Source organism: Mytilus galloprovincialis, chromosome 11, assembly GCF_965363235.1.
Source record: "Mytilus galloprovincialis chromosome 11, xbMytGall1.hap1.1, whole genome shotgun sequence".
NCBI classification, from domain to species: domain Eukaryota; kingdom Metazoa; phylum Mollusca; class Bivalvia; order Mytilida; family Mytilidae; genus Mytilus; species Mytilus galloprovincialis.
The window spans coordinates 17,718,026-17,741,626 of NC_134848.1; the positions used below are offsets into that span (position 1 = coordinate 17,718,026).

At 31.7% G+C, this 23,601-nt stretch overlaps 1 protein-coding gene across 3 annotated transcripts in view; it reads right to left on the bottom strand.

Annotated features, from left to right (window-relative positions):
- The window catches only part of LOC143051776 (uncharacterized), a 41,033-nt gene that overhangs the window by 8,429 nt on the left and 9,003 nt on the right, over window positions 1-23,601 (bottom strand). The window contains exons 6-20 of one of the 3 annotated variants that reach the window (XM_076224701.1): window positions 22,084-22,131; window positions 21,722-21,766; window positions 19,583-19,627; window positions 12,202-12,246; window positions 10,398-10,442; window positions 8,434-8,643; window positions 7,459-7,548; window positions 6,958-7,008; window positions 5,759-5,818; window positions 5,262-5,591; window positions 3,909-4,010; window positions 3,560-3,769; window positions 1,498-1,779; window positions 897-989; window positions 550-606 (exon numbers count right to left, since the gene is read on the bottom strand). In XM_076224701.1, the coding sequence (XP_076080816.1) occupies window positions 550-606; window positions 897-989; window positions 1,498-1,779; window positions 3,560-3,769; window positions 3,909-4,010; window positions 5,262-5,591; window positions 5,759-5,818; window positions 6,958-7,008; window positions 7,459-7,548; window positions 8,434-8,643; window positions 10,398-10,442; window positions 12,202-12,246; window positions 19,583-19,627; window positions 21,722-21,766; window positions 22,084-22,131 (1,713 nt within the window). The remainder of the gene's footprint in view (window positions 1-549; window positions 607-896; window positions 990-1,497; window positions 1,780-3,559; window positions 3,770-3,908; window positions 4,011-5,261; window positions 5,592-5,758; window positions 5,819-6,957; window positions 7,009-7,458; window positions 7,549-8,433; window positions 8,644-10,397; window positions 10,443-12,201; window positions 12,247-19,582; window positions 19,628-21,721; window positions 21,767-22,083; window positions 22,132-23,601) is intronic. The other 2 variants (XM_076224702.1, XM_076224703.1) reach the window with 2 other exon arrangements.

Sequence of the window (23,601 nt, forward strand, 5' to 3'; positions counted from 1 at the left end):
GGTAAAATAACAATAAGTTTGTAATAAAATATATTATTTTTTTCAAATGAGGATTTGCATATCTTTTTGTTTCTTTTACTCCTATCTTTCGATCTATTGTGCATAATTTTAATAAATGTCAAAATGCCTCTTATTATATTTCATTCATTTGGTAAGTTCAAAATGTATATGTTTCAATAATAATAATATTGCAAGTACATTTAACAATAATAAATTTCCAAAAAAGCTCAGAAGTAAAAGTAACATCTCAAATATAAAGAGAAATGTGTTGGTTTTTTATTTTTATTTTAAAAGCATCTAGGGCTAAATCATAACCATCTTTGCTTTCAAGGGGTGAAATATCAGCATGAATCAACAATATATCAATAGCTAGTAGTGAATGTATATATATAATATAAGGTCAATGACAGAAAAATAAAAAAATAAATATATGAGGCTGAAAAGTTGGGGAAAGGTGGAGTTTTAAAGAACTATTAAATGTATACTAAATTATACGAGGGGAATGTGAGGTTTTAACCAACTATTATTTTATACTAAATGATTTCTCACCTATTTCGGCTTTTTTATCTTTTGTCGATGAATGATTAATAAGTCCTGTAATTGCATCTGAAATGAAAATAAGGATTTAAAAAAAAAATTAATTCATTCTAACCTTCCCTGAAATATTTGTATGGAATTAATACAATTAAAACTATTTTAAATGTGCATTATAAAGATAAAACTTCTTTTCACAAACTGTTATCATCCTTTTCAAAATCTGAATAAAATTCTTTTATCAGTCAAATCTTCAAAAGTATACAAGTTGCAGTTCAGACTGTAAATAAGATTTAAAAGACAAACTGTGAACAAACAATCTTTGGACTGATATAAAGTTGTAAAAACTTTAGATTATTTACCCTTTTTAGTATTTTTACCAATCCTTTCATATTCTCCAGTAGTTTCACTGGTCCTTTCTAAATTTGGGCAAACATCTATTGGATTATTTAAATCTGGAAAATTAAAAGGTTAAGCACAATAACAATGTAAATGAAAAAGGAGAAAACCAAGGTTATTCCACCAGGGATGATTCTAGGTGTTTTCAAATGGGTCCCTTAAACATCAAATTGGGATTTTTTTTTAGAATAAAATCTAAGAGGAAATAACTTTGTTTTCCTGTAAAAACGGAAAATGTATATCATTAAGTTTAACCTTTACACTGATGTTCATGTAAGTTGTAACATTTTGAATAATTCTGGATGGGCTACTGTAATTACATGAATATTATTGAACATGAGGCACTAAGTCTATCATCTTAGCTATAGTTACCTAGGCCTATTACAAAAACATTTCAGCTAACATAAATAAACCACTGAAAAAAATCATTCATCGGGTCGCAAATCTCTGTTTTACTGTCTACTTTGTAACAATCGACGGTGGCAACTCTTCAACTACAGTACTGTTATTCCTTATGTAACAGAAAGTAAAAAAAAATATTGTTTTCTCTCATAAAAGTTGTACCTTTGTTTCCTGAATGATGTATTATGAATGATATAGTGTTGTGCATCATAGATGGAATGTCAGAACTGACAGATAGATTGAAAATGTCTTTATATGTCAAGCTAAGATATGAAGTTAATTCATCTCTAACTTCCTCAGATATGCCTCTAGTGTTGTCAACATAATGGTTAAACAGGCTATCTCCAACTTTTGGCAATGATTTAAATGGCTTATAATTCTGCAGATACTCTATAATTTCAGCTTTCATTTCTTTTGCCTTTATAACTAAGGAGGTGGGCATACCTGAGGAAATATTTTTCATTTACTTCAATTAAAATAAATAAAAAAAGGATATAGGAACATGTAAGCTGTCTTACTGTGAATTCATTTATTTTCGTGGATACCAGTTTTCTTGGATTGTGGAAAAATTGTGCTTTCTAGTATATTTGATTTCATGGTTTTTATTATGTGTTGAAACAAGCCTATATAAAATTCCTACTTCGTTGAGTATTCAAATTAGTGGTTCACCTACACCCACGTAATCCACAAAAATTGGTATCCCACGAAAATCAATGAATCCACAGAATCTTAAAATATAAGCAAATAAATTGTTCCTCCTATTTTAATTGCATACAGTGTAATATCTCATTTCAAATTCACTCATTTGACTCATGTGTAGATCTTACTTTGCTGAACATTTTTCGCTGTAACATTTTATCTCTATATATCTCAAAATAAAATTGAAGATAATAACCAAAAACAATGAAATTCCCTAAAAAAATAACTATTTCGGAACAGTAACCTGACAATGGGTTGTTGGATATGTCTGAAAATTACAAGGCCTATAGATCTTAACCTGATAATTACTTAAACAACAGCAACTTGAGTTTTACTCTAACAGCTTTTGTCTTTGAGATATTAGTCAAAAACTGCAATTAACCCCTATGTTCTACTTTTACAACATCAGACTTCATTGATGAAGGATCAAATCCCTGGATAATATTTATACAAACAAGATACCCTAAGGAAAATTCAAGTACAGTTCAGTTCATATTGGTCTAGTAGCTTCAGAGAAGATGATTTTTGAAAAAAATACTTCCTACAAAAAAATTGTCTTTCCAGGTGAATAACTCCTGAAGAGGTCAATTTACCATTCTAATGCAATTTTTATGTAACATTTATTTTTTCATTGGATAAAAGCCATCGTATTATTTCTTTTTATAATGCATTAGAATCAGAATAACAGTACTGAAGTTGAAGAGTTGCCACCATAAATTTTGATTTGACTGTCTCAAATAACCGTTTTACTGGCGTTGCAGTAAAACTGGATTTGCGACTGTCAAATCGACAATTGACTGTGGCAACTCTTCAACCACAGTACTATTATTCCTTAATTTCACCAAAAAACGACAACCACTAAACAACAGCCTCTTGACTAAGGACAGGTGCATATAATAAATGCAACAGGTTTGAATGTTTTAACAGATGCCAACCTTTACCTCTAACCTTATTAACAATAGTATAACATTACAACATGAAAAGACGCACTAAAAAATATTAATTGAAAATGGCATAATTCTATTAAAAAGACACCAATTTCACAAAAACCACTAAACTATGTTCTTTTTCTTAGCAACAGCATCAAGATTTGTTGATGAATCAAATCATCAATTAAAATTTATAAACTATATACCCTAAGGAACATTCACTTTAAGTTATTTTGAAGTATTTGATAGTTATCAAAAGTACCAGGATTATAATTTTATACGCCAGACGTGCGTTTCGTCTACATAAGACTCATCAGTGACGCTCAGATCAAAATAGTTAAAAAGCCGAATAAATACAAAGTTGAAGAGCATTGAGGATCCAAAATTCCAAAATTAATTTCAGAACAGAAGATTCTTGAAATAATTCATGAGGATTATATCAAGTGATGGCATAAGCTCAAATGACTATCTGGATCAAAAACTAAATTTCAGGATTTTGAATGGTTAAAGTAATGGTATTAACTTTCATTGTCCCCTATGTTAGCTTCCTCTTTTTAATGGTAATAGGTATATAACATATTTATATTATCACTCACCTTTTATTGCTTTTAATGGAGAACTATCTTCACTTGTAAGGGATTTCCTAGCTTTTAATGGAGAACTATCTTCACTTGTAAGGGATTTCCTAGCTTTTAATGGAGAACTATCTTCACTTGTAAGGGATTTCCTAGCTTTTAATGGAAAACTATCTTCATTTGTAAAGGATTTCCTAGCTTTTAATGAAGAATTGTCCACACTTCTTTTTCCTATAAAGAAATTAATTGTAAAGTGTTAGAAGTAAGTGTTACGAAGAAACTTGTGTGTTCTTTTTTAAGTCAGCTTACTACACAGTTATGTCTAGAACAGAAAAAATATATCAACATACAAAATATAGAAAATACCTACCATTTCTTGCTTTATATGGAGAACTGTCTTTGCTATTTAAGGATTTCCTAGCTTTTAATGGAGATCTGTCATCACTATCAAAGGATTTCTTATCTCTACTACCTACAATTATGTCATAGTTTATTGTTATACCTTGATTGTATCAATAAGTGTGTCTGCATAAACTGTTTCTTAAATTACTTAAAATGTTAATATTTATATGTTGTATCCTGTAAGAACAATGAAATTAGGCCTATTGTGTTTTATTTTTGTACTATCAATTCCAAGTTTACTTTCCACAGCAGTCACTAAGACTCAGAGTGAGAGAAAGTATATTCCACTTCGTATCTTATCACCTATTTTCCTACGTTAGTTCTAGGAGGAACCCCATTCCTAACTCTTTAAATATTTAATTTTCTTTGAGTCAGTGATCATGACTCCTTTCCGTACACATTTATTGGTTCAAATTGCGATCGTTTAAATAAAATACAACATTTATTGACAGAACGAGCTAATACTGGACATGTCGTTTGATTCAACATTTAAGGAAGTGAGACAACTCGAAACGATAATATGGAAGACTCCATTTTGCCTGATGTTCTATGATGATGACTACATTCATTTTTTTTAAATGATGCATATGATTTAAAGATATGCAACAACAATAACCCTCAATAGCAGACATTCATAGAAAAGATCCCATGAGTTATAAATTAATTGAGTGGGGAATCCAGAGCTAAAACCCCTTGAAGTCAAGAAATCTATACGCATGCGCATAATTACCAAAACAAACCTTTGAGCAAGGTCGTATATTAAATGTTAACTAAACGACCTAGATGGTTCTCTATTTCTCTATGGAATTACAATGATCTTAAATATCAGTTTCATAACAGTAACATATAAGAAAAACTCCACTTCATTTCTTATATGACAAAAATAGATTTATCGGAATTCAGAGAACTCTCGTATTTTATCAAAACTGGGATTCCCTCTGAAGTGTTTCTAAATTTATAAAAACATTCAATATAAATACTGCTTAATTCTGATTTTTCGTGTTGTTAAAAACACACATATAAGTCAATGGAATTATCAAACATGAAGATTATGAAAAGAATATTATAGGAAAGTTGTTTTAGTTCAATCCCTTTGTTTGTTTTTATATAAGTATAAGTCTACAGATTGCTTGAAAGCAATTGTATCCCAAAAAAAACCTCACCTTTACAAAGCTCCACATCAAAAATAAATTATTTCTTTTCATAAAAGCCATGAAAACTTTGACAAAAATTAAACAACAAAGTCTTTTGGACTGACAGACTGACAGTTACCAGTTCAGCAACTATGTCGACAGGTGAAATATAACATATTATCACTCACCTTTTATTGCTTTTAATGGAGAACTGTCCTTGCTTGTAAAGGATGTCCTAGCAATTAATGGAGAACTGTCCTCAGTTGTAAAGGATTTCCTAGCTTTTAATGGAGAACTATCTTCACTTGTAAGGGATTTCCTAGCTTTTAATGGAGAACTATCCTCACTTGTAAAGGATTTCCTAGCTTTTAATGGAGAATCGTCCTCACTTGTAAAGGATTTCCTAGCTTTCCTAGCTTTCAATGGAGAACTGTCCTCACTTGTAAAGGATTTCCTAGCTTTCCTAGCTTTTAATGGAGAAAATTCCTCACTTGTAAAGGAATATACACTTCTTTTTTCTATAAAGTAATTAATTATAAGATGTTAGAAGTGACTTGTTAAGATGAAATGCTTCTGGCATGCAACATAATAAGCCTGATACATGCATAATTGAGTAGGAAATTTGTAGATGTGTAGAACAACAGCAATAAGTATTTTTAAATACAAAAAATATCAAAATACCTACCTTTTCTTGCTTTAAATGGAGATCTGTCATCACTATCAAAGGATTTCTTATCTTTTTTACCTAGAATTATGTCATAGAACTTTTTTTTATACCTTGGTTATCTATAAAAGAACTTAAGTTAAGTGAGCAGGATCACATACCCCACATCCCTATATTGTCACTAGGCAAACAAAATATAAATCTATGATTTTCATCCAAGTCCCCCCCCCCCCCCTGACAAAGTGGTCCACCTTAACCGATATCCAGCACTTCATTGAAATTTATAGGAAATCCAACCAACAAAAAATAAATGTGCTTTCTACATGTTCTAGGCATAAAGCAGAAAGTCCCCCTCCTGAACAAAAAATACCCCTCTACAGATTTATCTAAAAATCAATCCTATCGAAGCTTTTATGGTAACCAACACTTCATTTATGTAAAGAAGAAAATCACACCAGAAATGAAGGCAGCATCCAGACGATGATTTTTATCCAGTCCCCTCGTGACAAAAGTCTCCCTCCTCTTATTTCTGTCAATAACAATCCCATCCAAGCTTTTTGTTTACAGATGGCGACAGACAAAAAGAGAGATGGACCAGTCAAAAACATTTTACCTTTCGTAACTTAAGTTGCATAGGGTATAAAAAATGTGTATAAATAAACTGCTTAAATTGTTAGTATTCTTTGTTATATCATATCTCCCCAGGTTGACATAAACATTTTTCACAAATATTGAAACAAGATATCTACAGAAACAAGAGGCTCATGAAAGCCTGAAATCACTCACCTCTAATTTTTTTGGTGCAGATTTTGTATCAATGATTATATATAATTCATGATGCCTTAAGTACAATTAAATACATTTTCAAAAATGCTATTTCATTTTTCTGCCAAAAAGCTAAAAAAATATATTAAAATCATCTTTTAAGAGAAAAAAATGGAATAAGAGGTGAATTTTCAAATTTCAACTTACACAAATGAACAACCTATCTGGTTTTATACTAAATCGATACAAATATAAAAAGTAAATAATATACTATGCAGAGTTAACATCTTGCACTATCAATGTTACTGGAGCATATTGATAAATATTTAAGATGGTTCAGACTTATCTGTAGAACCCAAACTGTATTATGTCCAAAGAAATACTTGTGCAGTAGAAAACAGTACTAATCAGACCATTATAAATTAAAATACTAACACAAGTCAAGAATTACTTACTTGATTTAATCTGGTCTGATGTCCTTTTTGAAAACTTTTTAAATATTCTTCCTACAATTTTTTTTTAAAAGTGCTTGAATAAGCTTTATCCTTAAAACAATGGTGAAGTTATTACAAAGTCTTAACATAATGTCACAAAGTCTTCATAACTTCCTATATTTTAAAGATTTTGCTTATTGTTGAAGGTCAAACAGTAACCAATAGTAGTTTACATCTATGCAAATTGATCTCTAGCTCATTGTTGTCTCCTTGAAAATCTTTTACACATTTTATATTTTCATTAATTAACTTATTGGAAATAAAATGATAAACACGTTTCTACTATAAACCAGCAGAAACCAGTCAAAAGTCAACTTTATAATGATGTCAAACTTGAACTCGTAGAGAGCTTATTTAATACTTGTTCAATGTCTTAACTGGGTTTGGTACCAATGGCAATTATTCCACCTATACCTACTTATGTTCATATGTTTTTTCAATATTCATTAATATGAAACTCACCTTCAACTGGACCTATTAAAGCTTTGCCTTTTCTTGTCTGGCATGGAGAAATCCTATCATAATACTTCTGAGTGTTACTAATATACATATCTAAAACATAAACTAGAGGCTCTAAAGACCCTGTGTCTTTATTTACTATAAAGGGCAATAACTCCTTCAGGGGTCAACTGACCATTTTGGTCATGTTGACTTATTTGTAGATCTTACTTTGCTGAACATTTATGCTGTTTACAATTTATCTCTATCTATAACAATATTCAAGATAATAACCAAAAAAGGCAATTTTTTTTTTTAAATTACCAATTGAGGGGGAGGCAACCCAAAAATCATATCTCCAAATCATCTGAAAATTTCAGGGAAAATAGATATTGACTAGATAAACAATTCAATCCTTTGTCAGATTTGTTCTAAATGCTTTATTTTCAGAGTTATAATCTACATTTTACCCCATATGTTCTATTTTTAGCCATGGCGGCCATCTTGATTGGTTGGCTGGGTCACTGCACACATTTTTTTAAAATGATACCCCAATAATGATTGTGGCTAAGTTTGGTTAAATTTGACGCAGTAGTTTCAGAGGAGAAGATTTTTGTAAAAGTTAACAACGATGTCGACAGAGACGAACAACGGACAAGGGGCGCCAAGTGATGAGAAAAGCTCACTTGGCCTTGTGGGCCAGGTGAGCTAAAAAAGCAATGAAAATTCTTTGAATGCAGCAGTTAAGTTAAAATTTAACCTTAAATAGTGAAAAACGTCAATGACTGATGAATGAAAATATGTGGAAATGCCAATGTAAAAATAAACATGTTTAACCCAGCCACATTATCTATGCATGTGCCTATCCCAAGTCAGGAGCCTGTAATCAGTGGTTGTCTTTTGTTTATGTGTTACATATTTGTTTTTTGTTCATTTTTATATTTAAATACGGTCGTTAGTTTTCTATTTTTAATATTCAGACTGGTTACATTTGTGTACCTTCTAATACTTTGAGAGTATTTAAAACAAGCTGCCATGCATCTTTACTAAAGTATGTCTTCGCTGAAGTTTGTGTTTCAGGACATAACAAAATATCCGTATGACTCAACAGATTTTCTGGCTTTGTTTCCACTTCTTCTTCTTCAATCACAAACAGTCCAGACTGTGCTCTTATAACAGCATCTAGATCAGCCATATGATGTAAAAAGCCTGAAAAATTAAGATCTAACTATGTAGGTGAAACTTTAGTAAAATTTAGAAAAAGAGGCCATCAATAGCATGTGCCATTTCAAACCAACACTGAATTAAAAAGTCCTCCAGGGGCAGGTAAGAAAAAGTGGAAATGACATTTGAAATCATGCAAATGGTTTAATTATTCAAAACAAATCAAACTTAACCTTAAATTGTGAAAAAATGTTAATGACTGATGAATGAAACTGAAAGTGCAATGCAATATGATATATGTGGAAATGCCAATGTAAAAAAAACCCTGCATGTTTAACCCAGCCACATTATTTATGTATGTGCCTATCCCAAGTCAGGAGCCTGTAATTCAGTGGTTGTCGTTTGTTTATGTGTTACATATTTGTTTTTTGTTCATTTTTATATTTAAATAAGGTCATTAATTTTCTTGTTTGAATTGTTTTACATTAATATTGTCATATCGGGGCCTTTTATAGCTGAATATGCAGTATTGGCTTTGCTCATTGTTGAAACCCATATTTTGGGCTCTTGTGGATAGTTGTCTGATTGGCAATCATACCACATCTTCTTTTTTTATATATAACAATATCATTAGTGGTTCCCCTTTAACAGCTTATATCTACAGTTTTCACATTGGAAATAAGTATTTTGGAAGAATATTATACTTTTTCATATAAAAATAGACTGTCCATTTCAACATACTTTTTAAGAAAACTAATTTCTTTAAATAGCCACTTTTGTCCTAGCTATTTTCAATCCCTTGGTTTGACCTTATGGTTGTACAGTCACAAACAAATTAAAGTAAAATTAAAAGAACAAGAATGTGTCCAAAGTACACGGATGCCCCACTCGCACTTTAATTTTCCATGTTCAAAGGACCATGAAATTGTGTAAAAAATCTAATGTGGCATAAAACTTAGGAATATCATACCATAGGGAACATGTGTACTAAGTTTCAAGTTGATTGGACTTCAACATCATCAAAAACTACCTTGACCGAAAAATTTAACCTGAAACTCACACTTTCATTTTCTATGTTCAGTGGACCGTGAAATTGGGGTCAAAAGTTTAACTTGGCTATAAAATTAGAAAGATCATATCAATGGGAACATGTGTACTAAGTTTCAAGTTGATTGGACTTCAGCTTCATCAAAAACTACCTTGACCAAAAACTTTAACCTGAAGCGGGACAGACGGACAAATGAACTAACAGACGGACAGACGAACAGACCAGAAACATAATGCCCCTCTACTATCGTCGGTGGGGCATAAAAACAATGTATTTCATAACATTTTATGGGATTCTATATCTGACTAAACAAGTATGAACGAAAATCAGAATCAAAATCAATATATTATTGAAAACTTGAAACTCCAATCAATTTTTGTTACTCTCATTGTTTGGTTGCTGTTTCATTGAATAGCCAGTAAACACATTTCCATTTGAACTCTCTTCAAGCCTTTCATATCAATACCATGGAGGGCAGCTAAAGTTGTTTCAGTGCGCTCACTTATGAATGGTTACACCAAAGTTTTTCTATTTTGTATTTTGTTACTGATTAGACAATAAATATCAAGTTGCAAATTGATGATTTTGTTGGGTTACATGGTCTTTTCTAATAAAATGTATGCTTATAAATCATTCTATTTTTTCAATTTTATGATATTAAATGTTCGTTAATATGAGCCAATATGTGTGCAATGTTACAGTAATTTTTATGTGAATCTTGCAGCAATCGAAATATTTCTTCAAGACTTACCACTTAGTTCCATTGAAAATGATGTTTCCTGGGAACTTTTGCTACCTGCAATCACAGGACATATCAGTATCAGTAAAAGAATTGTGTGATCCTGCCAAAGGAAATTTGTTTTCATCAAAAGGAACAACATTGTACTTTTACTAAATTGTAAGCGTTTTGGGTCAGTTTATTAAACCACAAGAATGTAGTGAATGCAATGTCCTGAATCTCTGATACAGTTTGTCATATATATAATAATATGAGATCTGTAATGAACCATCTTCATGCCTTATATATCATGTACAGTTATATGGTGCCTAGATGAAAACTGACTAGGAAAGAAATCACCCAGCCACCAAAAGTTTTATTTTTGTGGAGCCTAGGTGGTTGAGTCTTCTAGTGTGTCAATTAGAACAAGTATGTATATATGTATATAACCTGTATAACTTTTATCTCAAAATGTTAATTACCAGTAGTCTAAAATATTTTTGGGTTAACAGTTACTGATTTTTTTAAACTTTATATTATACAAATATATCATGCTTACAAGGGGTATTTGCCAAAAATACCGGTTGAGAGGTACAAATTTCCAGAACCGTTACGCGAGGGAAATTTGATTACCTCAAAACCGGTATTTTTGGCAAATACCCCTTGTAAGCATGATATATTTGTTTAATTCCACCAAATGTTTCACATCAGATAGTTTATTATAATCAGGTATCATATGAAATTTCGTCTTGAATGTATAATTTTTGTATACACTGCAGCTGTGCTATTTTTGCAGTCAAATTGCATTGACCGTATAATCATTTCTTATCATTGTTTTATATACAGTCAATGACTGTATATATATATCTCCCTTTTTATGATAAAAAGCTGGTTGTCAGCTAACTACTACACTTTGTTCATCAGTTTCAGTGAAATTGAGAAGCGTAATACAAGTAGAATCTAGTTTAGGGGTGGGAATCTCAACAGTTTACAAGATATATGAATATTCTCATATGGAAGGGGGTGGGGTGACCCCAGGGTCTCACCCTATTTTTTATTTGATTTGCTTTATTGTCCAAGAAATAAAAAATTAAAGAACCTTAGTGAGCACGCTCACATACCCCACGTCCCCGCGGTTTCCTGAAATTCTGTTGTGTGGTTTGAGAGGAGTTACTATAACAAACTGTTGCAGTAGTACATTGAAGCAAATAAGTTCAAAGGGGCGTAACTCCTAGAAAAAAAATTGAATCACAATTTCCCGTCAATATGCACAACTACATAGTATGTCCTCATTATCTGAAAAGGTTTCGTGAAATTCTGTTGTGTGGTTTGAGAGGAGTTGCAATGACAAACTGTTGCAGTAGTACATTGAAGTAAATAAGTTCAAAGGGGCGTAACTCCTAGAAAAAAAATTGAATCGCAATTTCCCGTCGATATGCATAACTACATAGTATGTCCACATTAACTGAAAAGATTATGTGAAATTCTGTTGTGTGGTTTGAGAGGAGTTGCGATGACAAACTGTTGCAGTAGTACATTAAAGTAAACAAGTTCAAAGGGGCATAACTCCTAAAAAAAAAATTGAATCGCAATTTCCCGTCGATTTCCCCAGAAAATAGTCAAATGATTGATTGGATGAGTTGTTAACTCCAAGCCAGAGGTATAAGTTGCTCAGACTCACCTAACTGCTGTGTTACTGCATGTTGTTTTTTATCATTTCAGAAATTTCTAAAGGGGGAAAAAGAAGTACCTAGAAAACTCGATCACAGTTTAGTGTATAAGTGACAGAAGCCTTTAAATAAAGTTATCCTTGACCACTGTTAATTGTCTTACATACCAATAGATGTTAAACTTGTTGATCCAGGAAATGAAGTGGAAGATCCTAAAAAATATCAAGTTTAAATCATAGTTATAAATCTACAGAACAAGTTTTCAGAATAATGGCTAGAAACCACTGGGCCTTCAGACAAACTTATTCATCCAATCTTATTAAAGACATTATATGAGAATATTTCAATTTTCTTTTGCTGTTGTGAGGCCATAATTCAAGAATGAAAATAAACTTATGTTCAAACAAAAAAGTTCCAACATTCCACTGATGTCAAAATGGCACTATCATATTTCATGGTCAGTGAACCATGAAAATTGAGTCAAAGCTCTAATTTGAAATGCAAATTAGAAACATTCTTTCATTAAGAAGCATGTTTAAATGCAATTTAAACTCTAGGCTCTAAAGACCTTGTGTCACTCACCTTGGTATATGTGAATATTAAACAAAAGAAGCAGATAGATTCATGACAACATGGTGTTTTGGTGATGGTGATGTGTTTGTACATCTTACTTTACTGAACATTCTTGCTGCTTACAATTATCTCTATTTATAGTGAACTTGGCCTAGTAGTTTCAGTGGAAATATTGGTAAAAATTTACAAATTTTATGAAAATTGTTAAAAATTGACTATTAAGGACAATAACTCCTAAAGGGGTCAACTGACCATTTCAGTCATGCTGACTTATTTGTTAATCTTACTTTGCTGAACATTATTGCTGTTTACAGTTTATCTCTACTTATAATAATATTCAAGATAATAACCAAAAACAGCAAAATTTCCTTAAAAATTACCAATTCAGGGGCAGCAACGATCTGATTCATCTGAAAATTTCAGGGCAGATAGATCTAGACCTGATGAACAATTTCACCCCATGTCAGATTTGCTCTGAATGCTTTAATTTTGAGTTATAAGCTAAAAACTGCATTTTACCCCTATGTCCTAATTTTAGCGGTGGCGGCCATCTTGGTTGGTTGACCGGGTTATCAGACACATATTTTAAATTTGATACCCTAATGATGATTGTGGCCAAGTTTGGTAAATTTTGGCCTGGTTGTTTCAGAGGAGAAGATTTTTGTGAAAGTTGATGACGACAACGCCAATCGCCAACTGATGGGAAAAGCTCACTTGGCCCTTTGGGCCAGGTGAGCTAAAAAATAAAGTGATATCATTCAGTAAAATTAAAGATGAACTTGTTCATTAATTGCCCTTCAAAAAAGGATATATGGGCAGGAATTCGCTAGTGAAATTTTAGGGTCAATAGTGTTTATCCAATTAAAAAATAAAGAAATCATGCAAATATGGAGAATAAACATTGTTTAAATATCAAAGTGGGTTAGTCTTTATTGCCAAATGCAAAAAAAATGGATCCAATTAAAAAAATCAACAAAAAATCAGCACTTGTTATGTGCTGGTAGTTGAAAACTGTAGACAAAAAGTGTGACATTTCTGCAGTGGCAAAACCCCAAGTCATATTTAGAATATGCCTGAAGAATTGTTCTACTATAATAGTTGAAAATCAACCGCAAAATGATCCGTCTATCATTTAAAAACCCCATTTTGTACAGAATCCGATTATTGCTGCAAATAAGATACGTTTGAAAATGGACAAGTGCATGTAACTTTTCGCGTCAACAAATGTTACATGCACCTTTTCATTAGCTGATTAGCTTTGGAAACAAGTTATTGGTCCAGCATGGCAAATTTTGAAAGGTGTCAACAATGGGTACAATTTGGATTTCATGATTTTCATCAATCAACTGAAGTTTGAAGAATATAGAAGGTAAGAAAATTTATTTCATTTTCGTGTCAATACTGCCCAATAATACTCATCTTTTTATAACAGTTGTATACTTTTTATAGTAAGCATTACCATAATTATTTTTTTTCACATTTCAACCCACTGACAATTACATTAAAATGTGGCTTTGTCATCTTTCACACTAGGCATCTACCAGTGATCAAGCAGATGATAAGAGAGTGGGACCAGGTTAATTTGACCTCACAATGAAGTGTTACATGCAATTTCTGTGTAAATTAGGTTCTTTGATAATGATGTGTGACTTGCTTTGCAATTTTGTCAAAAAATATAAGTTTATCTTGTATTTAAACAGGTTTGACCCTTACGATATTCATTTTATTGCTGGAGAGATTTCTGTACATAACATTGACACGCACATATTTACCAAGGAAAGGTGTCTATGATACATGCAAAAGCTTTTTTTTGTACGGTTTGCCTTATCAATCTAATTTTTTACATGAAATACCACAGATTAATTGCCAATTTGATTAACTAGTACTTGTATTCATTCTCAGCATTATAAAGATAACTGGCCACTTAATTTGAAAACATAAAATGTAACATTGACACCAGAATAAAAACAATATTACTTTATTACACTTAAAGCATAATTGGCCAGTGCATAATATTAAATCAAATGTAAATTTATGCTGAATTCTTAACAGAGAAGTTGTTGATCTTTCTTGATTTCTAGACTTTACAATATTTACTTGTAATTCTTATCGTTTAAAGGCATGTAACATTGACACATCTTCTGCGTCCAGGTTACATGCTACAACCTAATAAATGTGCATACAATTATTCAATCAATAAAATCTTGTTGAAATTTAAATTTGCTTTATTAAAATGATATGAAAGAAATAAATGAGTTTTAATTATTTGTGTTTATTTTTTTCCTGATTGACTAGCAATTTTTCCTCATCATTTGTTGGTGTTCCTGTCAATGTTACATACATAACCCAGAATTATAATGTTTTAAAAGCATTGATTTCCAAACCTCTGTTATGAGCTTTAAAATGAGTTTATCTGAGTTTATAAATGACTAACATCTGAAATATTGTCATCACACAATTTCTTTGATGCTCCTATGATAACTTTATGAGTAACATGGACTACGATTTTTGTATCAGGTCTTTTTTGTGTTTATACATGAGAAGATTTAACTGTGTTGAAATCAACAGTTAATCTAATTTTTAATATTCAAAGTTATTATTATGATACCTATTTTAAAAAATAATGTATAAAGTAAACCCAAATTAAACTTTTTTTTCATTAAGAAATTGTGTATGTAACATTGACAGAGTCTATTATTTAGACTTTTACATGTTCAGGCCAGTGTTACATGCGTAAACAAAACTTACTGCCATATGGAGCTATTATCTTATTTTTATTTTACAAAATTAAAGCGTTTTCATGTTTTCCTGTTTAATTTGTCTTTTAACACTTATTAAGTTAGTAACATTGACAACAATATTTTGTGTCGAGATTTTTTTATGTTACATGCAAAGGTATTACTTCCTTAAAGTCAGACATTTATATAACATTTTATAACCTAAATGATTAATTAGATATTACTGGGCAGCAATTATATTATTTCTCCAAAGTTCAAGTTGACTTAAGCACACCACTTTCATCTTCTGGTCTTCATGTATGTAACATTGACATACAACCTTTTACTTTTCTGTCAATGTTACACGCATGCACAGAACTGATAACATTTACTTACTCCTTTGCTCTATAAAGAGATTATTGATAATTTAACTTGTTTTACCACCATCAAACTTCATCTTTATTTCTAAATATAGATATTTTTTTTAGAAGTGTATTTTCTTCATTGACAACAAAATTGGTGTCAGTCTTGAAAATTTACATGCAATTTTTAATTAAAAAAATCTACAGGCAATATAAACCTAAGAAAGAAAAAGATGATCAGCAATAAATGTGATGAAGAAAACTCTCAGGAAGATGCTGCAAAAAGATACTGTCCCTGTCAACCAGTCAGATGGTGATGTCCCTGGCAGCCAGACAGATGGTGATGTCCCTGTCAGCCTGGAAGATGGTGATGTACATATCAGTCAATCAGTTAGTTGGTGATGTTCCTGTCAGTCAGTCAGTCTGTGATGATCTTGTAAGCCAGTCAGAGGGTAATGTCCCTGTCAGCCAACAGATGGTGATGTCCTAGTCAGCCTGGCAGATGGTGATGTTCATATTAGTCTGTCAGATGGTGATGTCCCTGTCAGCCAGTCAGATGGTGATGTCCCTGTCAGCCAGTCAGATGGTGGTATCCCTTTCAGCCTGAAAGATGGTGATAACCCTATCAGCCTGGCAGATTATGATGTCTGTGTTAGCCAGTCTGATAAGGTCCCTATTAGTGAGTCGGGTGGTGACGGTCCTTTCAGCCAGTCAGATAGTAGTTCTGTGTCAGAAAACCAGATGATGGTGACTGTGTATGCAGACATACTAGTGATCTCCAATTTGACCATTCTACAGCAGTGTAGAAGATAGTTATTTCAAAATCTTGTTTATTTATCCCTTTTTATTCACCAGTCAACACATGTATCATGTGTATTTACTAATGCTCATTATAGAAATCATGAGGAATTCAATGTGTAACATTTTTTTTTTAATTGTTATGCCAATAATTGACATTCCAGAATATCTTTTGCATTATAAGAGGTTCAGGCTCCTTCTGATTTCAAAATAATAATAATAAACTCATCATGGATACCAGAATTGAAATTTTGTAGGCCAGAAACGCTTTTCGTTTACAAAAGACTATTCAGTGACGCTAATGAAACAAAAAAGTAAAAGAAGGCCAAATAAAGTTAAAAACAGGACTATGGTCTAATGGGTGTTGGTTTTCTCTTCTGAATTGTTTTACACTGGTCATTATGGGGCCCTTTAAATTGTGGCTTCCTGTAGTTTAGGTAACAAGTTTTCAAGATGAAATAGCATTGAAAAATCGAAACAAGATATTTGAGAGTTTCTATATTATTGTAAATTTTATAATCTATGCATGGATTTTGGTTCTGATTGAGGGTAGATTAATTGTTGTTTTGTTTTTTTCTTTTTTCAGATAGATAGTTGAAGATGTTGGAGACAGAAAACAAGAAACAAGAAACTTGTTTTAAATGTTTGAAATAAAATTTATTGTTTAAACCTTAAAAAGTTATCATAAATGTAAGATTAACCAGCAGAAATAAAACGAGATATAGGGTAATATGTCTATCAGACAACAACCTCAAAGATGAAACTCAAATTGTTCTTTATAGAAGTTATGTAAACGATTGAAAATAAGATTCTCAATAAATGCAGCTGTATCAACCTCTCGTAGATTTGTCCATATTTTGTCTTGGTTTTTCATACTATTAGTTTTAAGTGTAACTGTGTCACATGAATGAGGGATACAGGTAATCATTTTGTACCCTAACTTTGTCAGTATTAGTTATTGAGTGAGAAACTTCGTGGATGCTGATGGTGTGTGGTTGTCTTCTTATCAATCTCATCCCTGTGCATAACAAAACGGGTTGCTTACTAACTGATATAAAAATGTTTCATGTTGTGGAAATTTTGGATGACTCCTTCATCAATTGATCTATCTTTGGTCTTAATTTTATTTTTTTGGTTATTTTGACATTTGAATATCGTTTAATTTAGCCTTCCATAGTGTACCACAATTAACAAGCATAACTACTGGTATAGTTAAAAAATATGTCTGCTGTCTAAAATTTAGGTGAATGGTTTTGGTATTAACCACTATTTAAATAATATCATATATGAGAAATGTGGCAGTATAATTGTATAATTTACATTCAGATGGTTGTTTGGAGGCTTTTTATATCTTTTAAGGTCAATTCTGGCATGGTTCATTATTCATATTTTTTGTGTCCACGTTACATGCAACATTTAAGTCACTATTTTATGACAGAAATGAGATAATTGCAAAAATATTAATACAATTTTTTAATGTGAGGGTAACACAATGAAAAAGAGCCTTTACATGTTCAGAAAGAAAATGATTCTTACTGTATTTATCTCTTAAACATTGCATGTAACATTGACAGAAAAGTAGAGGAAACTTGCTTTCACAAAATTTCTGAAAGAAATGAAAATATACATTTTGTTTTGAGTTTTGATGATAGACAATGTTTTGTGATCAATATATATGATATTGAATGTTGAATAAGTTAAGGAATCATTAATCTCAATTTGGAAAAAGTGTCCATGTTACATGCTCCAAATTCATTATTTGCTTTGGTTCCAAACTGACGCAAGTTTAAAAATGATTTTTTTGGTTACAAATAGAAAGACACCATTTGTAGCAATATTTTGTAAAAAATTTAGAAGCTTATAATGATTTTTATTTTTTTCTTACAATGTCACACTAAAGTAGCATTAGCGAATTCCTGCCCATATCTGACCTTCTCTTGAATATAAAAACTTTTGACATACAGATTTGTCTTCTTGGATCTGTACAAGCATACACTACAAACCAGTAAAAGTCTGAAATGGCCTATATCTGTACTCGACTGTACTGATTTTTACTCGACCAGTCTGAATTGGCCTGAAATTTACTTGATAATACTCGACTGTAGTCTGAATAATACTTAACAGTCTGAATTTGTACTTGACCAGTACTTAACCATTTTATACGATTCTGAACCATGCTAGACCTAGTCTGAACCGTACTCGACCTAGTCTGAACCGTACTCGACCTAGTCTGAACCATACTCGACCAAGTCTTAACCAACCTAGACCTATTCTTTGTATCTATCAACTGAATGTTATCAATTCAGGAAATATTTTTAATAAAAATAAAATTTGAACAACAACTTGAAATTAAAAATGTATTTTTTTTATCCTAAATATAATAATAGATATATTTCTTATATAAGGTTAAACAATTTATAAATGTTGTTGGCTGTTAAAAAGTAATTTATTTTAACAGTTAAAAAAGTAGATGCTATTTCATTTGATCTAGTATGGTTCAGACTGGTCGAGTATTGTTCAGAACTTTGGTTCAGTATGGTTTAGACTGGAAAAATAGGTCGAGTACAGGTCGAGAATGGGTTAAGACTGTTTCAGACTGGTCGAGTAATAGTTCAGACTATTTTCAACGTCAAAGATAAGGGTTAAGTACGATTCAGTACAGTTGAGTATGGTTCAGACTTGGGTCGAGTAATGTCAAGTAAAAGTCAGACCAATTCAGACTGGTCGAGTAAAAATCAGTACAGTCGAGTACAGATATAGGCCATTTCAGACTTTAATGGTTTGTAGTGATACTTCATAAGGATCACCACCAAGTGTTATGGCGTATAAAGGAAGCATTTGAAGCCTGTATCTGTACAGATTAATGTGAGCATTTTCCTTCCAAATTCCCCAGCCAGACCCTGATGGGTCTTATTACCAGAAAGTTCACCGTCCCTAAACATAATACAATATAACAAAATAAAACATTTGTCTCTCCAATTTCAGTATACTAATAAAAATGTAATATTCACAATTGTAGGATACCAGCAACCCATTACAATATTAATATGCCTTAGTTGCACTTCAGTGCCAATCGTTTAAAGTGAAACAAAACTTACCACATTCTGCTGCTGTGGAAAAATTATCTGTTGAATTCAGGTCTTCTGGAAAAAATGTATACAATTGTTTTAAATTGAATAACAGATGTATATATTAATAAAGCAAACTTTTTTCAAAATTTATGTAATATTTCATTTAAATGAAAAGATTTTTGACAGAGTCAACAATATACAACATGTTTAACACCATAATATGCTATGGCACATTTCTGATGTGTTCAAATTTCTACCATTTTATGATATGATGTAAAGATAATACTATCATGTTAAAAAATATGGGAATCTTTGGCAAAAAAAAATCTTAACATGTAATCAGTACTCCTGATTGGCAGACAACAATCACAAGACAATCCAAATATTGATAGTATTTCCTTATAATAATCAAATATAAATAAAAGCACATGCTTTATAAGACTACACTACAACAATGCAGTGAAAAATGCATTACTTGTAATCATAAATTATAAGCATTAAAATGTAATTATAACAATTGAATGCTTCTTTTAATAGGGTTATAAAAGTGTTAGAATGTTAGGCTTCTGTGCATCATTCAAAATGTGATTTGTCCAATGCTTTTACACCCAATTTATATTAAAACAAGAATGTGTCCCAAGTACACGGATGCCCCACTCGCACTCTCATTTTCTATGTTCAGTGGACCGTGAAATTAGGGTCAAAACTTTAATTTGGAATTAAAATTAGAAAGATCATATCATAGGAAACATGTGTACTAGGTTTCAAGTTGATTAGACTTCAATTTCTTCAAAAACTACCTTGACCAAAAACTTGAACCTGAAGCAAACAGACGCACAGACGGACAGACGGAGCCTGGAAAGGGGGTTTCGTTGGACTCACAAACTCGACTTTAACAGTCACAATTTGTACAGAACATTGACTTTAACAGTGCTTATTTGTTTTCAAGGGGGGGGGGGCGTCCAAACCCCACCTGGCTACGGGTATGATAATTTCGAGAGAAACAGAAGGGAAATGTGTAAAAAAGTGTTTAAAATCAATTTATTCATTTGTGTCTCCCCATCTCATCATTCTCAGTAAGATTTGTTGGTTTTTTTTCACATTATAAAAACAAAATTTGTAAGGGTTTCCCGGAACCGGGTGTCTCGCCTACTTTTGCTGTAAATCGCAGGCTCAACAAAAATACGGAAAAAACTCAATAAAAATATTCCTCTTGATACAATCTTCTGATTTTAAGAAGCTTCTGTCTTAGTTTGGTTAAAATCCAGGATAGTTTATGAATCTAATAAATGTTTTAAAAACAACTGCAGACTGTACATGTATGTATGGTTAACTGGAAGAAAATTTAAGTTCATTTAAAAGAAAAATACGGAAAAATGGATTAATTTTTTTACAAAATTTACTTCTGGATACTATCTTATGATCATAAACAAGCTTCTGTCTAAGTTTGGTACAAACCCAGGATAGTTTAAGAAAGTTATTAAAATTTTAAAAACTTTAACCACCATTGACCACAGGGTGAATGTAATGTTTCCCCGCAGAAAAACTAAGTCCATTTTAAAGTAAAATATGGAAAAAATGGATTTATTATTTTACAAAATTTACTTCTGGATACTATCTTATGATCATAAAGAAGCTTCTGTCCAAGTTTGGTACAAACCCAGGATAGTTTAAGAAAGTTATTAAAATTCTAAAAACTTTAACCACAGAGTGAATGTAATGTTTCCCCGTAGAAAAACTAAGTCCATTTATCAGTAAAATTTGGAAAAATTTGAATTTTATTTTTACAAAATTCACTTCTGGATACTATCTTAAGATCATAAACAAGCTTCTGTCCAAGTTTGGTAGAAATCCATTATAGTTTAAGAAAGTTATTAAAATTTCAAAAACTTTAACCACAGAGTGAATATTTGTTGACGCCGCCGACGCCGCCGACGCCGACGGTAAGTAGGATCGCTAAGTCTCGCTTTTTCGACTAAAGTCGAAGGCTCGACAAAAATGAATGATGTGAGGAAATGTCACTCTGGTCAACCCCATTGGGGATTGGGGATTGACGGCTTGAAGCTGTCTTCCCCAAAAAATGGACATTAATTGGTTGCAATCTTCCATTCTTTTTGTTTTGTTTTTAATCATGTTGTTTTTATCTATTTTATGCAAAAACCTTACCACTGCCTCTTTGAGATGAGGAATTATCAACTGAAAGATGTTCATCTGAAAAACACATAATAATTCTTTTAAGTCATTCTTCATCTTTCCAAAAAAAATAATTAAACATTAGAAAATATGATTCAAATTATTGCTATTCTCACAACTTGCCCTTAATTTGTCTGGATAATAATATTCCTTGCATCCTACGTGACTTAGACAACTCTTTTTTTAGTTGATTAGTAAACATGCTATGGAGTGTCATCATAATTCTGAAAGACAAAAGTGAAAATTGTCAAATCTAATACATTATACAGTCCTGAAACTGGAGTCAGTTTCACAAAACTCTATTTTTGCTATTTTCTCTTGTTAATGAAACTTACCATCTAAGTCTGAATTTGAAGATTCAGAAAGCAACTTGTCTTTTGATGCTGAAATCAATCGATAATAATTAAAATATTAACTGTCATGACTGTTAAATGTGGCCATAGATCTATATACTAATCTTAATCATTAAGCAATAGAAATGACACCAAAAGAAAAAGAAACTAGAGGCTTTAAAGAGCCTGTGTCGCTCACCTTGGTATATGTGAATTAAACAAAGGAAGCAGACAGTTCATGACAAAATTGTGTTAAGGTGATTGTGATGTGTTTGTACATCTTACTTTACTGCACATTCTTGCTGCTTACAATTATCTCTATCTATAATTAACTTGTCTGTGTAGTTTCAGTGGAAAATAACTCCTTAAAGGGTCAATTTTGGTCATGTTGACTTATTTGTAGATCTTATTTTGTTGAACATTATTGCTATTTACAGTTTATCTCTTAATATAATAACATTCAAGATAATAATCAAAATTTCCTTAAAATTACTAATTTGGGGGCAGCAACTCAACAACTGGTACTTTAACGAGAACATTGCTAATAAACACGGGACTTTGTCAGTTGCCGTTAGAAAATGTGAAAGGCGAAATCAATTATGAAATTTTCGTTTTACGGTTAATGAGTGAATACAAACACAGGCACTCCTCTCCGAATTTTTGTATAAAGGTATATAAGAGAAAAAAGATCTGAGACGAGTGCCTGGGAATACACATATATCCGTTATTTACAGTTTACCATATGTTGTGAGAAAATACAAAACTGGCAGAAGGTTTGAAACTGGACACAAATTAAACCTACAATTGCTCGTCAGTGAATTAAGAAAATAAAACAGCTATCGCACATATTATTCAAAGAAAGAAACATATTTAAGATGGAAAAACATCAGGGGTTGATATTGCCTAAATATTCAATAGTGTGTTGATGAAAACACCCAATACATTAAGGAGCTTGGTGGTGAAAAACCCAATTTGATATTAACTTGAGGGGTGAATTGGAATTGGTTATGCAATTAAAAATCTTTATCACCCAATTAAATAAGAAAATGGTGGGTAAAAACCCCAATTTGTGAATTCTTATCTGGAGCTCTGTTATTCAAGTTAAAACAAATTAATTTCAATGACTAAGCATAAAAAGAGATGTGTTTGGTAAATTGACAGTGTTGTTTTTGTTCTGTTTGAACAAGAATTTTAGTTGAAAACTATACATGCTATATTTCCAAAAAAAAATCCATGTTCATAAATTTTGCTGGAAAATAACTAAGTTTCCAAATCCAGGAAAAAGTAAAAAGATCTTCAAACTATTCCATAGTAGCAGGTGCACAACTTCAATATATGTGAACAAACTTACTGCATAGTTTCATATATCTTGGTTGAAAACTGTAGGAGGAGTAGATAACACAAATTATGTACCCATTTTGTTCTGCCCCGAAACCTGAAATCAGGGAGCCCACCTATCTGCCCTCCCAACATTTCCATGCTTTAGATCTGTTTTTGACTTCATAAAATCCGGCCACATAT